Source organism: Camarhynchus parvulus, chromosome 10 (genome assembly GCF_901933205.1).
Source record: "Camarhynchus parvulus chromosome 10, STF_HiC, whole genome shotgun sequence".
NCBI classification, from domain to species: Eukaryota; Metazoa; Chordata; class Aves; order Passeriformes; family Thraupidae; genus Camarhynchus; species Camarhynchus parvulus.
This window is the reverse complement of record NC_044580.1, coordinates 8,861,915-8,878,604: the sequence shown is the minus strand read 5'-3', so window position 1 is coordinate 8,878,604 and position 16,690 is coordinate 8,861,915. Positions and strand designations below refer to the sequence as shown.

Here is a 16,690-nt window from a genome sequence, read left to right as displayed (position 1 = left end):
TAGTTTACCATAATTATAGCACTGATGGTCACTACAAGGCAAGCTCCACTTTTTACAGCTATGTCAGACCAAAGCACAAGACAAACAAGAAAGCACTAGCTGAAAGTAAACTGCATCTAAAAGCTTCTGCTAAGTAAATATATCCTTCAACTTTGAAATATTGTTGCAGGAAGAAACAAAAGAAATCTCTTCTTAGTTTTTAGCAGAGAAGAATTAAGATGTTTTATTAATAAAATATTGTACAGGTTCAAGCAGTACCTTCCTGTGGTTAAATGAATTCTCACTCACATTTCTTCTCACACATATTCCTTCCCAGGTACAACAATTTCTTATATTTTACTATTTAATTCAAAAACATGCAAAAAACCTTCTAATTAATCCTTCTATTTTCTTTATGCATATGAGACCTGTTGGCTGTCCTTGGGTTTTTCTTTCCTGTGCTGAGTGCTGGTTTCAGCCCGAGTGAAAATATGGCAACAGATAATCTATGACCCTGTTTGTTATGGCATATATTATATTTTTCAAAGTATTTAGCAGAAAAACCATAAAGAAATCCATTACATTATATCACATTATGTTACACTCAAAGGTTGGCAGTAAAAAAAAAAGCTATAATACATGTCTCAGACAAAAACTGTGGTTCTGGGGTACTTTATCTGTATCATTGAAAACTACCATAGTTATTCGAGAAATTCAGGAACTCTGGCACTACAGGCATGCAGGAAGGGAACAGCTAAATAAGACAGACAAAAGCTGGCAAGTGAACTCATTCAATGCTTCCACATGTGCTGAAAGTTTAATTTCTTGTGTTTTGGTTAGAGATGTGCAAGGAGTAAACCTCAGTGTTGGCCAGCAAAGTCACTATCAGAGATAAAAGGTCTGTCAGCCAAAATATCCAAAACTATGCCTCAACATCAAGGTCAGAAAACCTCTGTTATTCCCAAGCAAAAAAATGTGTCTGCTTCATGTCTCTCTTGACTTGTGATGAGGCTTGTCCCAGCAAGCTCTCCAGGCAGTCCCCCTGGTTATAAAGCCACGTCCAGAGCGGATTTGCTCATTTGTAGGGACTACAAAGGGGGTGAGAGGTACCAAGCAAAGCTGAACACCTCTGAGCTTTGACAGCCTCTGCCTCTCTCCCTCCTTCTCCCTCTCTTTCTGAAGCAAAGCAGAGCCTCTTTGACAAGATGGTCCTGGAGACCCTGAACCCAATGCACTACAACATCACCAGCCTGGTACCAGACACGATGCCCGTGGCCACCGTGCCCATACTCATCCTCATGTGCTTTCTCTTCCTCATATGGAATCATGAAGAGACTTCATCAATACCAGGTAAATTAGCTTTACCTGTTGTGCTACATTAAAGTTTTCAGAGTAACTTTTGTTTGTTTCTCAAATTTAAGTGACAAAGTAATGCTGAATAATCATGCTATGACAACAAAATTCGTTATGAATCAGTTTAAGTAATACAGATTCCTAAAAATTCCTGATAAAGGAAATCAGGCTTATTCTAACTTCAGAACTTCCATAATAATCATGGCTTGGCCATGTGACATTTCTTCTTCAGCTTTATTTTGTGTATGTTAGAAAACTATAATACTATTTTATAACTCAGGATTTTCACCTATTTCATACTATTTTGCAACTCTCATTTTCATGTGCATTATAAACTACTTTTTTGGATGTTTTAAAGTTTAAGTCTCTCTAAATTGCCTTTACTCTAAACAGTTATCTAAGAAGCTGTTCAGATTAGTAGGTTATCAATGTTTCTCTATCTTTAGCACTGAAAACCCTCCAGATCAGAACAACATCAAATCTCCTTTCCCTTCTGGAATGTTTTGGTGGCTCGTTTAGACATTAATGGCTCAGCTTATTTTCCACCAGATGCAACTCCCTGCTGCATGGAGGAGAGCAGTGCATGGCCTCTCACAGGTGTTGGACAGGAATAACCTTCAACCAGTACAGTGACTCCTGGAAGAAATTCTGGGAAAAGACTCTTGCCTAAAAGAGAATTTCTTCTTTCTAGGATGGAGCCCTTGTCCCTCCAAAAGCAAGCAGCAGCTGGAAGTTGTACAAAGCAGCAATGAATGTCATTTGTTGTAGGTACCACTGAAAGCACTACAAGCTTCTCAGACAGACTTCACCAGCACAGCTGCAGTGAAGTCCTGAGACAGTTTCAGAGCAGGACAGTTTGTGTGAGCTGCCCAGCAGAGGCTGTGGCTGTCATGTGTAAAATCTCCTTTCCAAGGGAGCTGCTCAGAGGTGTTTTCTTGTCTGTGAGCACTGCTGAGACCAGCCCTCTCTTCCCTGTTTCTTAGGCCCAGGATACTGTATGGGAATTGGTCCCCTCATCTCTCATGGCAGATTTCTCTGGATGGGAGTAGGGAATGCCTGCAACTACTACAATAAGACATATGGAGAATTTGTGAGAGTTTGGATCGGCGGTGAAGAAACATTTATAATTAGCAAGTAAATCCTTATTTCTATACTTAATAATTTGAAAAGCTTTATATCTTTACAACCTCTTTGCTACTTTATTCTAAAGCAGAATTGAAATTATTATTTTCAAAAATTTTCCTAACAAAAGCCTATTACTTTCTGCTATTCATGGACCTTTTTCTAATCTTGTGTCTGTTTAAAGACTCTGCTGTTGAAGTTTTGGTGAATTCTCCTAATATTTTTTTTAATGGATAGGAAAGTACTGTGGCTAAATCCTGGAAAATATTTACCATCTATTTTACTATCCATTTAGTATAGAGATAACATTCAGTTTAGGGATCTAGGCTTACAGCAATGTGTGATTAAGTCAAATTTTCATTTTCTGTGTTTTTAAATTTCTCTTTAGAGTGGAAGTAAATGCTTGAAGGTTATGGCTCCAATTCAGTGATTTAACTAAGCAAATACAGCATTTTAGTATTAGGAGTAATTCCACTCCAATTAATGGGATTATTCATAGGTTTCAATTATGCACAGTATTAAACATAATGCTAAACTTCAGCCTATCATTTTATTAGCTCCACTGGTTTCTTAAATTGGATTATTATAAGTCATGCCATGAAAAAGAAAAACAAGTAGTGAAAGGTTTACCACATGTAATTGATAAAGAATCAAAACCTTTTAAGTAACAATGTCAATCAATTAATACTTTCATTAAGTAAAAGCCTTTGAAAGAAGAGCAGCATAGAGAATAATCACAGAATTTGCCACATGGTGCAAGTCAGCTTCATCTCTGTTTAAACCTCGGTAGAAAGAAGTTTTCACAACTAGAAAACTGTTTAGATTCCTATCCTACAAAGGTGTTACAAATATCAACTAAAGCAGTAAAATGTTCTGATAATTCTCTGAATGCTTTGAAAATACTACCACAATTGTTATTGCTGTCATTGTGCTACCAATTCATCAGAAACAAACCAGGAGTGCTGCTAAACAATGCCAAATTTACTGTCAATACATTGTTTCTTTTCAGACATTTTTTGCTTTAAATCATTGGGCATACCTAGAAAATGAGTATTTAACTTTTTTTAAAGCAAGAACATAGAATAAAATTTTCAGTGGATCCTAAATTCACTGCAAAATGAAACGCAACCTGCCTTCTGCAAAAGAAAAATCAATGTCATCTTTTTTCACCAATGTCATCTGAACTTTTAGCATCAAATCTAATACTGAGCTGCTAATGCACAGATAGAAGGACTTGCAGTCTTGGTTACAACAGCTGATGACTTTTGGAGGACTTCATTAAATAGTTTCATAAGGAAAACTTGCTTATGCAAGGTTACTTGACAAAACCCTTCCTGGAAACATTATGTGTCTCCTGCATAGAGACACGTGGGATGGGAGGAACAAAAATGAGCCTGCTGCACCTTCTCCTTTGTGGGGAGCTGTCAGAATTCAGCACCATCTTTTCATGTTCAGGGAAATACAGACGGGATGCCCTGACATGGGAAAAACTTGAACGTTAACTTTACCTCCAGGTCATGCAAAACGATGAAACTGAGGATATTTGTAATCAATAGCAGAAGCCACATTTACATTACCTGACTGAAAAAATAAACTACGCCCATGTTAGTAGTCTGGGGTTTGGCCCACAGACTATACTACACAGTAAAGAAAGCATATTGTTTCATTTCAAATCTTTGCTCTGATTTTCTTTCTTTTGGTTGGATTCCCTTTGATCAGTGTTTCATCACATCCACATTTCTGAAATGCTGGCTCCCTCTAAAGGAAATGATATCTTAAAGCAAGAATGCTGTCTGCCAGCACCAGCAAATTAATCTTGCTGACTGTAAATATAATTATGCACAACATGGATTTCCCTTATGTGTGTCTTTAAGAATATTTATTATTTGTCCCGCACATACCATGATACCATTGCATTATGATGATGCATATTCAAGTGATGCATGTGTTTTTATGCTTTCAATAAGTGTCTGAGAATGACCAAAGAGCTACAAAAGAATACATAGCATTGATTATACAACAGTAAAGCTGTAATTTAGTACACATCAAATATTTTACCTTATCCTCTGAAATATCTGGGCACTGGGCACTGCCTAAGTGTATCATATATATCTACACATTTCTATGTCTACACACTATTCAGTTTAAAATCCTTCATTAACCATTTGCATTTTAATTGAACAATAGTTTAAATCTGAACAGAACATCTTATTGCTTTAATATAAATTCTGAAAGCATTGATCAGATTTTTAATTATGTAAAAGCAACAACATTTCGTGCTAAGCATTGTACTTGCTGCTAAATTAAGAATGCGAGTCAGCACTTGGGAGCAACTGTAAAATGTCAGCATACAAATGCTGTATTTAGTCTATGAAACAGTTCTTTTATTGGGGGCTTTTTCCTCCTTCCTTCCCCAGATCCTCCAGTGTGTTCCACGTAATGAAGCACTGGCATTACGTGTCTCGATTTGGGAGCAAGCTTGGATTGCAGTGCATTGGCATGTACGAGAATGGGATCATATTTAACAACAACCCAGCTCACTGGAAAGAAATTCGACCCTTTTTCACCAAAGGTAACCAGTGTGCACTGACACCCTGCATCCCTGTGACACACACAGCCAACCCCCCTGAAATGCTGCTGTGTTTGTCTGAAATCCATTGTGGAGACCCTGGGGGGGCATTCCCTGCTCTAGGGAGACACGAGAAGCTTCCCTCAAAAAGCTGTTAGACCCCACTGGCTCCTTCCCCTGTTCCTATGTCTGTTCCTATGTCCCTGAGCCACTCCTTCCCATTTCCCTGATTGTCCCTCACCTTTGTACCGCGACCAGGGTCAGCCCCCCGGCCCCTGGGGAGAGTAAGGGAGACCCTCTGTGTGTAGGGGTGGGGACTTGAACATCTCACCTCACAGCTGAATAAAACATCTGTGGCTATTATGCAAAGACCCTTTTTGCTTCCTCACCCTGGGCTATGCTAGCAGCTATTCAGGCTGCTACAACCCATCCCCGTATTTTCCTTTCAAAGAACGATAAACCACTGAAGCTCCAGAACGGCTTCACACCAGCCACTGACACAATTTGCCATTTCATCAACACTGCTATCACCACTTGAGGCATTATAAAGAAGGTACAAAAATTAACCAACCTTTTGTCATTTTGCACAAATGCCCCAGCTCTGTCTGGCCCCGGGCTGGTGCGGATGATCGCGATTTGTGTGGAGTCAACCATCGAGCATCTGGAGCAGCTGCAGGAGGAAACCACGGAGCTGGGCAACATCAACGTGCTCAACCTCATGAGGAGGATCATGCTCGACACTTCCAACAAGCTCTTCCTAGGGGTCCCTCTGGATGGTACTGACAGCTTCAGTTCTGGGCCTTAGGATGGGTCTGAAATGCATATGCAAGGAAAATTCATTGACACCACTCAGCAGTTTTATCTCAAAATAACAGAGCAAGAACAGACCCTTGTATCACCACATAATTAATTGAAATTGATTTATTACCATCTTAGTTACAAGAGAGTTTTATATGACCAAAAATATGTATTAGCTTGTCACCCACCTTAATGAATTGTACCATTTAAAGAGATTTTTATGCACCAATTTGTTACAATTCCAATATTAAATTACATTCACACAAGAATCTGAAATCTTTCCACCAAACTACATGACTGCTCTGAAAAGTTCACCTAAAAAATTATGTTTTCTACAGTTTTTTCAGCCTATAACAGAAATAATGTTATCAGGATGTCTAAATTGCCCATTTCAGTGTTCTGCAATGCTTCTGCTTCTACTCTCCTGTGGGAGACTCTTCAGTCTGGCTGACACACCTCTGTGTCCTTGCGGCAAGTTACCAAGAGTTTCTACAAAGATCTAGACCTTTTCTACAGTGTGCTTCAAATGTTACCTACCAGTTGCTCATCAGATTCCCAGGAACTTAATGGAGTAGGGAACATATCCTTATTATTAATTTTCCAAAGGATTTATCTTACTTGACTAATGACCTTTTTTTTAACATTTCTTTTCAGAAAATGCCATTGTGCTTAAGATTCAAAACTACTTTGATGCCTGGCAAGCACTTTTATTAAAGCCTGACATATTTTTTAAGATTTCTTGGCTGTGCAAGAAGTACAAAGACGCAGTGTGAGTATCAACCATTCTACAGAGCAATTGCATAAGATTCTTTCTTTCTTTTTATGAAGGAGCATTTCCCTTGATGTCTTCCTCTGCCTTTTAGAAACTAAATTGTGACGCTTGCAAAGGTGGCTGCTGAGGTCGCCTGTCCACAGAGCCAAGACAGAACCAGGTTTGTCACTGGTGGTACAAGTAGCTGAATTCTGGGACCAGTTTAAATCTTTGTCTATCCAGACAAAATTTATTCACCAAAACATCAGTTCATGCATGCTCAAATGTGAAACTTTGGTTCAAACAAGGAAAAGCCATTGCATGGATAAGTGATATTTGCTGTCCAGTTGAGGACAATCAGAATAGGTTGCAGCTCATCCAAACAAGGAAACCCATCTGTACTCAGGGCACAGCCCCCAAGGGGTTAAGCCTTGGGCAGTACCTGGTTATTGGATTTCTCAACATGCATTTTTGAGTCAACCACTCATTTATGAGTTAAAACTTGGTGCTCAGTGTGATAATCCATTTCAAGATTGAGGGGTTTTCCCCTAAATAAGGAACAAATACATTTTGCCATTTTCCTCTTTGCAAAAGCACAAAATGATTCTTCCAGTTTTGTGATGTTGTTTTCTGTCTTCTGCCAAAAGAGAGTTGGCTTTAAAAAGAACTGGCAGTCACTTTTTTTTCATTTTGGATTTTTTTTCCATCTAGCAAGTAAAATTGTTCCTTAAGAAGGACTTGTAATAAATTGCTTTGATAGTGCTACATAACATGAAGGCTTTTAGGAGAAGATCAGGTTCACCCAAACTAATTGACAACTCTTGAGCACTGGACACAAGATTCACCTTCTCTAATATTTGCTTGCTAGTTTTATTATGGCACTGACTACTGCTTTATCCTGTGATGCTGATAATAAACTATTATGGCCCAGTTATTACCAGAAAGTCCCTGCAAGCAAATATTGATATTTCAAAAGCAGTCCCATTAAAAAAGGACTTATTAATAAAATTTTTATTGCAAAGAAAAAAAAATAAAGATTTCTGGATTTAAGACAATGCAAAGAGCCACCACAGGATATGAAGACTTGTAATATTCTTCTGATAAACTTTTCAAAAAGGACTACTATTTCTGATACATAAAATATTTATAAATACTGAGATCTTTATGGGCATTGAAGTTCTAAATATATTTACCCTACAAACACAAATTATCTATCTCAACAGTAACAAACCCACATTTGAAAAGCCTGAAAGATTTCATTCAAAAACTTTCAGAATACTTTTTTTAAACAATTGCTTTCAAATCTATAATTAATTGAAAATCCCCCCAAAACTCATAACAACTTTTGAACTTTGCTTTTTCCACCACTGGAACACAAACTGTTGACACAGTATTACTATTCAAATATGAAAAGTTTAAGTAAACTCTACTCCAAGATACAAATTTTCTAATACTTGTCTACATTTTTCTAAAAATCACCCCTTACATTCTCTAATTTCATTTTACTTCCTGATAAAACACAATATAAAATACAAGGAAACAAAACTTCTTTGGAAATGGTAATAGATCTTTAAAACTTTTATTCATTAATAGTGCATATAGACACCTTATCCTCCTTTTCAGTCTAATCTATAGAAAGAGATTAAGATTTCATTCCAGACTGACAAGCAATTACTTAAGAATAATAAGAAAATACACTTGGCTTAAGTATTACTGCTTTTGCATAGAACCATATAACTATTCTTAGGAATACTTAATTTCTGCCATCCTCTTTTCTTGGTAAATCTCTAGTCTTGGTAAATTTCTAGTCATACCCTGGTGCAGATATTTATCAATATGTTGGATTTCATCTGTTTCCAGCAAGGATCTTAAAGGAGCAATGGAAACTTTAATAGAACAGAAACGACAAAAGCTTTCCACTGTGGAAAAGTTGGATGAACACATGGATTTTGCATCCCAGTTGATTTTTGCACAGGTATTGGAAATTTACTCAAAATATGGCTAGTTTTGGTTTTTCTGACATTCTCCTGAACACAGGCTTTGCAATTTAATCTTCATATGCCTCTCTAAAAGTCACATCATCATAAAGGGATGCTTGTATTTCAGGATCAGGTGCTTGCCATATTTCATGGCTTAAACAGCATCCCTAAAACTCTTGCATCTATCCCTGAGTGTCCTTCAGTCTTTCCCTAACCACTGGGTATTATTTAATGTATTGCCTTTTGTTTGCAAAGGTTTCAAATGCCATATCACTCCTATCTTGTATAATCTCTGACAGCGCACAAACTCAGTGAGGAAATGCAATAAACTAAGAAGAACCTGAGCTAAGAATACACATTTCTGCTTTTGTGCAAGACACCACACACCCATCAGAACCATCAGAACATGAGGTTGTTTGTTGTTTTTTTTTTCCAGAACAGAGGGGATCTGACTGCTGAGAATGTGAACCAGTGTGTGCTGGAGATGATGATTGCTGCTCCTGACACTCTGTCTGTGACTCTCTTCTTTATGCTAATCCTGATTGCAGAGCACCCCACAGTGGAAGAGGAGATGATGAGAGAAATTGAAACTGTTGTGGGTAAGCACGAGCTGCAAAGTCATGTGGGAATATAATTTTGCTTCAGCAGTGATCTAATTTAATTTATCTAAAGCTGAAAATTTTAAACAATTTTTCCCAACAGAAGTGTTTGCTGTAAAACATATGAACTACTATTGTATGTAAAAAATTATATTAAAGAGCAAATGAAAAAATGTGAGAAATTTATAAAATAAAATAGGAATCATCAGAATTGATAATGTATTAGAAATAATGTGGCATAGTCTCTCCTCAACAACTACAGAGTAATATCAGCATTCACCTCAAGTTTAATTGAAAGTATTTTCCTGCTACCCTGAAATGGCAAAAGGGGGCCCTTGTTTCAAATAATTCTAATCACCAGTATTTTTTTGTGCTAAAATACAGAACTTCTCTAAGATTCATTATAACTCTAGAAGGAAAAGACTAGACAAAATTAAAATTATATTCTGCTGTCATCCATTTTGATCTCAAATTGGCCTCCTCTAAGTACTAATTACTAACTATTCAAAACACAATCAAGATATTCCAAATTTGTATTCTTCCCCTTCTCTAGCCTTCATTCAAAGCCTGACACTGAACCAATATAGAAACTAATTTCATCCACTCTTATTTAAGTCTTACTTCTGGTCTGTTAAACACCAGAAAATGTATCACAAGTCCTTTACTCTTTTTCTAAGGTACTTTTAATAATCCTTATTGTACTGTCCTCATGAGAGTACTCACTCGCTCATTTTCCCTGCTTCTTTCTGCAGCCCTCCCCTCTAAGGTAAGGCTTCACCACACAGGGAAAATTTAACGTCCCTACAGATTTAGCTCCAGACTATCCCCAGGTTCTGTTTGCTGTCAGCTCCTGGAAGATTTATTTGTTGTTCCTTGTTGCTCTCTCATGCAATAGTCAGGGAAAGACCCCCAGGGTTTTGTTGGTGACAAGAACAAAGAGTGATAAGAAGATGAGAAGATTGTTAATTAATAAACTAGGATTTATGCTAATGAGCAATATACCAGATTTCCTCAATATGTAAGGCCACACAAAACTCCTTAGAAGCTGTTGGAGCCTTCCTACAACTTCAGAACCTGAGAACCCTCCCAAAATGTTCTGATATTTGTACAATGAAGTTATTAAATTCCTAACCAAATAATCTCTTCACCATCTGCTTTATTCCACAAGGTGACAGAGACATCCAAAGTGATGACATGCCAAACTTAAAAACGGTGGAGAATTTTATTTATGAGAGCATGAGATACCAGCCAGTGGTGGACTTGATCATGAGGAAAGCACTACAGGACGATGTCATTGATGGCTACCCGGTGAAAAAGGGCACCAACATCATCCTCAACATCGGCCGCATGCACAAACTCGAGTTCTTCCCAAAGCCAAACGAGTTCTCTCTTGAGAATTTTGAGAAAAATGTAAGTTTTCCATCTTGTTTCTTACAGAAATTTGGATATTATTTATTGCTAATGTCTCTTCCTCTTACTTTGCTCAAGAACTTTGTGGCCATAAGACTGTTTTCCCTTTGTCTAAGTGCCCAGTTAGCCATACAACCTGCTTATTACTGTTATTATTACTATTAGAGCTGGGCAGATATTTTCCTGTCAAGCTGCCTTTTAAATAAAAAAAAATAATTATAATATAGAAAACAGTTTTTTCAGCCATAATAGTTTTGATTAAAAATCTCTGATTAAATTTCTCATACACACATGGTTGCCATTATATCCCCTGACACTGGACAAGATAAAGGGGCTTTATGGGGCTAGAGCCATGCCAGCAGAGAGCTGGGCATTCTCTGGAGAGGTGAAGCAGTGCAGTAACTTCTGAGAGACTGGGGATCTAGCACCCATGTTATTCTTTTTTTCCTTTTTAAATTAACAATATTTTATAGACCATAATGAAAATGTTAAGTTTTAACTAACTCAATACTGCAGATGTTGAGTAATTAAGTTCCCGTTCAGCTCTGAATTTCAAATGAAGTTATGTTCTAACTACCAGAACTATAATCAAAAGCAATACGTGAATATTTTTTCTTCTTGTAATCCTCGCACTGTTCAAATCATCCTTCAGATTATTTACTCAGACCTGTGCTCTGCTGATTACTGATTAAACAATTGGTTTTGTGAAACTGTATTTGTTCAGCAATAACAACCTGTAGAGATTAAAACTGCACTGATATGTTAGCAGCTGCACACATAAACACTGACAGCAACAACTTCAGCTTTAAAGAAAGAACCAAACTACTTTGATACTCCAAAAATGGACTCACCAGAAAAAATACCTGAAGCAACAGCTAAGGAAAAAAAAAAAAAGTGTTCAAGTTGGAAAAAAACTTTAAGGTTTACCTATTTCTTATCGAAATGCTGAGATATCAAATATGCCACACACAAAAAATGAGCATTAATCCACCTGGTTAATATTTCTCAACTGCTGAGCAAATCCTGCACACAGCATTTAAAACAACAGCTCAAAAAAGTTTTTGTAGAAAATTCAAGAAGAGTAAGTGATGAAGTTTATCAAAATTACAATTCCCTGTGAATAGACTCCATTTTGCCACCCATTATTTATATTCCAAGTATTTCTATCAAAAATTGATATCTTGCTTAATTTACAAGGACATTTTGCTACTAAAAATATTTCCCCTTGACCAAATATTTAACCAGACATTTTCTATCTGACTTGATGCATTCTGTTTGCCACATAATTATTCTGGCAGGCACAATTTTCCTCCAGTTCTCTAAGTGAATAGCAATCCACAGCATTATTTATGATAAGATGCCATTGTTAGAATCTAAACATTTTTCCATTTTCACAGGCTGTGCATTTGCCATTGTGCTGCACTGCCAGCTGCTGTACTTGCTCTGTGTTATAAAAACTTGTATTTATCTATAATTTTTCCAAAAGTATGGCTCAGTTTATTAAAAAAAAAAAATTAAACAGGACACTTTTTTCCAGATGGTTTGATATAAATAAATGGTTTCTACTCTATTCTTGTTAAATAGGAAATCAGAACATGGTTAATACCTGACTTTTGTAAAAAGAAGTTACACAGATGAAGAAAAATAATTTCTTTATAACCAGACTTTCTTTTTAAATGATCTATTCAATGGCAATAAAAGTAGCAGAAACTAGCTGTTGATTCTTCAGGAGTCCCAGGAATCCTACATTTCATACTTCAGCTGACAGGACAGAAGAGAATAATTTTGTGTTATCTCTCTATTAAATATCAAAAATTTTAACATTTAATTTCATGACAAATTAGTCCTCAGAAATATTAGCTTTATAATTACAAATGGAGTAGGCGTATGGCTCAGTGATTATCTTTAGACAAGGCACCAGCCTGTATTTCAGATAATTATAAACTTCATAATGAACATTTTCTGAAGAACTTTCTAATGAACTTTAATGCATTTGAAGAGCAGAGGCTTCACTCCATTTCACAGCTTGTGGTGAAATCCCTGTAGTTCCCAGGACAAACAGACAAACACATGAGCAGAATTCAATTGTTTAACTGTACAATCCCTGCTACCTCTGAATTTCCAAGGGCTGGTGCACATTTCTGTCAGTGCCTGTAGCTGGGCCTGACTTGGGTGGGATTTCCAGTGTGAAATGAGGAATTGCTCTTAAAAGTTTATTTCCACAGGTTTTTCAGAATATATCTGTGGGAATCCATAAAATCAGAGGGTTTTGGGAAAGCTGCAAAAAGCAGGCCTCAGAGACAGCAGAACTGTGATTAGAGCTAAGCAGTGGACATGAGATTGGTCAGCTGAAAAATTATGTAAGAAGTAGAAAAGTGAGGACAAATAGAACAATGGTCTGTGTATTAACAATGGTCTAGAATAACTCCCTAAGCTGCAGAAAAGTATATCTAGAGAGATATTAGGAAATTCTAAGCTTAATCATGGAGCTCTGTGCATTGTGCTTTAAGGCTTACAAGCAGGTATTGTATTTGAAATAAGCAAGCATTGTTTTAACTGAAGGTATGTGTGCTTATAGTGATTGGATAGAACTACTGTCAATGTGCTTTTGCTTTGTGTGATTGGTCAAAAAACTTTTAAAGTAAGTTGCAACACTGAGTTCTTGATCTGCTGCCTGGGATGTGAGCTGCTGGCATCTTCCCATTGTCATAACCATGGAATGAGACTGATGCTGGAAAATAAAACAGCTCAAGGCACATTCCCAGCAGTCCCATCCCATTTGTGATTTGTACACAGCCCCCAACTGGCAATAATATCTACTACCAATTTCCATCATTGTTTTCACTGCTCTTATGGAGAAAAACCTGACTCTGAGTTTACTCCTCGTGTTGCTCTCCGCAGGTTCCTTCCCGCTATTTCCAACCCTTTGGGTTCGGCCCCCGGAGCTGTGTGGGGAAGTTCATTGCCATGGTCATGATGAAGGCAATCCTAGTGACTCTCCTGAGGCGCTGCAGAGTGCAGACAGTGAAAGGAAGAGGCCTGAACAACATCCAGAAAAACAATGACTTATCCATGCACCCCATAGAGAGGCAGCCTCTGCTGGAGATGGTTTTCACACCCAGAAGAAATGCAGACGAGAGTCAGGGTGATAGAATGGATCAGCACTAAAGTTACAGGATTTTCTCAACCACTAAGAAATAGTCATCATTCCTAGCTAAATACAGAAAGTAAAATGTTTTGTTGCCCCTAAATGACTTCAGGTGACACCGTGTTCTGCCAGTAGAGCAGAACCAAAGGGCAGAATTGGAAAGACTGAAAGTACAGAAAAGTTCTGTTGTAGATGAAGCCATGCTATACAATTCCTGATTGTTTTTTAAACCAGAGTTCAGACAAAGTTATACCTTCCCTTTCAAACACTGCCAGTTCAGAGGTTTGAGGGTCAACAAACCAACATACCTGATGTGTGCTTAATTCCCTTTCCCCCCACCTCCCTGAAGCTGAACCTAGCAATATTTGACCACAGCAAAAGCTCTAATTATCTGTTTTCAAAACAGCTGAATTAATAGTATTAGTTCATTTAAAGACTAAGGAACAACTTAAAGTATTCAAGACGTCTATAAGCTGTAAAGAAATGTTTGAAAAAGAAGTCATTCAAACACTTTTCTTTACACGTTTTGCTGTCCTGTTGAACAGATACAGAAGATTTACAGGGTCACACAGATTTTAGCAATAGCAGTAACTTGCAGAATACAAGGTAATAATGATAGTTGAGGTAACTGTTCTGTGTTTTCAAAAACCCAGTCTCCTGCTGCAGGGGATCTGTAAATATCTTAAAGCCAGGTGAGAATGAGGCAATGAACTCCAAACATTACCACCAGCACTACACGGGTGGGGCGACTTTCAGCCCCACCTCCTCACCTGATTGACTATAGAAATTTCCCACCTCCCCTCATCTTGGGTGAAGAAGGTCAAATTCCCTCTCAACTGCCTAAGGTGTGCCAAATCCTTTTTTGACCTGGTTTTAGTTGCTCAATTCCACTTCAGAGAATAAGATTTGGAATTCTTGCCCATGTTCCCCCACCAGAGCAGGAGACAGTGTCCCTCCCTAATGATCCAAACAACTCCTGGTGCTCCTTCTGCAAGAGCTCTGGGCTGTCCCCTGCTCTCCAGCATCTTGCTCCATGCCCACTGATGTGCAGAGGTTCTGAGCTTATAAACACTCTCACAAGAGGCAGATTTCACTGGGGAAGTGCCCAGAGTTTGGTAGTGACAAAGGAGAGAAGTTCTGAACTAACAAGCAGATTTCCAGAAAATGTTTTTTCAAGGTGTTTTGCATACACAGCTTTTTATTTTAACTATAAACCAGGCTGGGGTTTATACTTAATCCTTAACAGGGAAAAACTACTCAACCTTTCTGTTCAGAATTGACCCATCTTGAAATTTGTACAGTCTGGACATTGATATCTTTACTAGCCTAATGAGGAGTTGCCAGCTTGGTCAAGAAGAAAAAGATCTTCCTGGCTAAATGACAACATTCCTTGACAGAGACTTCCCATTTTCATTAAGCTTTCATACTGTGAGTTTTGAGCATTGAGTTTTCATACTGTGTAACACAAAGAAAGGGATTTTCCAGATAAAGTGCCTTGATAAAGACAACCAACCAATGTACAATGGGCTTGATAGTCATCTTTTCCTTCCAAGTCATTTCAACTATAATAGAAGGCAAGAAAAAAGGGAAAAAAGAGAAAAATTGTTTCTTTACTTTGAAAATATAATTAAAATTGATTAATCTATTTCTTCAGACCACTGATCTCAGGCACAAGTCCAGCAGAGAAAGATCTATCCAGTAGCACAGAAGAATTGCAGAGACCCAGCAAATAATCATGTGCCCCACCCAAAGGTAATGAATTAGACTGGGAATGGTGACAAAGAAGAGGAGCTGCCTATGTAGGGTAATTCTCAAAACAACAAATGAATTTTCTACAGTAATTTAAAAAATCTAACTTGAAAGCATTTATTGAACAATTTATTGCAGCTAACTTTCTCCATAACCTTTGCATTAAACCAAAAATTACAACAGCAAAGTGCAATCCTCTGCCACCTGTACATACAAACAAAACTGGGCAGCTGAGGACAAAAATAAATAGGATTTAATGTTAAGACTCAATGGTCTTTTCTAAATTAAAAGCTTCTATGTTTTCTAGGACTTCTATTTTTTAGGCCATGAAGTGCCACAGTGGTATGAATCTGTGGAATATCTCATGTGACCTCTGTTTCTACATTCTTTGTACCCTTTAAACTAGGAAATTGATAAAGCAGTTGGGAGAAGAACAAACAAACACAACCATGTTTAAAACCTTTTTACTCTTTCTGTATCATAAAGCACTTCAGGGTACTTCAGTGGGCATGTATTTCTTATTTGCATAAGAACTCTGAAAAGAAATCCACTGAAGACTTTTTTCTTGGGAATAAACTACTATTTTATACACAGGATACATATCTTTGCTTATTTCACACACAAAACCAATTTTGTAGTGATAATTTACTGTCTGATTTTCCCACCTCACAATTATAGGCCTACTCCAAGTAAAATTTTTCGCAGTCTTGAAATTAATAAATTATCATTCAAATTTTGAAGTAATTTTATGAAATCACATAGATGAAAAATGCATGCTGCTCTGATTTCTTGCATGTATTCTATATTGTTGAATTTGTAGGCAGGAACTTCAGAAAAATGATTACCATAATTATTCTATGGACAAAATAAAGCAGTATCATTTTTTACTTTTTGTCAGCAAGACAACAGAGTTATTTCCCTTTGTGTCTGATATGTTTTGAACGCAGCATTTCTGGTCCTCTGGTTTCTACAGGATTTAGTTTGGTCCCCATTTGGACAGCAGAGCTGTAATTAATCTGAGCTCTCAGCTCATTGAGCCCTGCTCCCCCTGTCTTTATTAGGGCCGCTCCTCAGTGGTCTCTTTGCATGAATATTTGCACTGCCAGCTCCATTCCCCCATCCCATAATCTCACACCTGCTTGAGAGCTGCAGCTGGGGCAGCAGAGTTTCAGAACTTGCCGTGTGGGTATGAACAGATTCAACCTTCCACTGTACAGAACAGAGCTCTGATTT

General features: G+C 37.6%; 1 protein-coding gene across 1 annotated transcript; it reads left to right on the top strand.

The window, feature by feature from the left end:
- Positions 1-1,066: 1,066 nt before the first annotated feature.
- On the top strand, positions 1,067-15,293 carry LOC115907344 (aromatase). The gene is made up of 9 exons (XM_030955180.1): positions 1,067-1,329; positions 2,316-2,466; positions 4,872-5,026; positions 5,623-5,799; positions 6,476-6,590; positions 8,433-8,547; positions 8,988-9,150; positions 10,319-10,560; positions 13,462-15,293. Exons 1-9 carry the CDS (start codon positions 1,185-1,187, stop codon positions 13,726-13,728), a joined length of 1,530 nt encoding a protein of 509 aa, XP_030811040.1. The 5' UTR covers positions 1,067-1,184; the 3' UTR covers positions 13,729-15,293.
- The last annotated feature ends 1,397 nt before the right edge of the window (positions 15,294-16,690 follow it).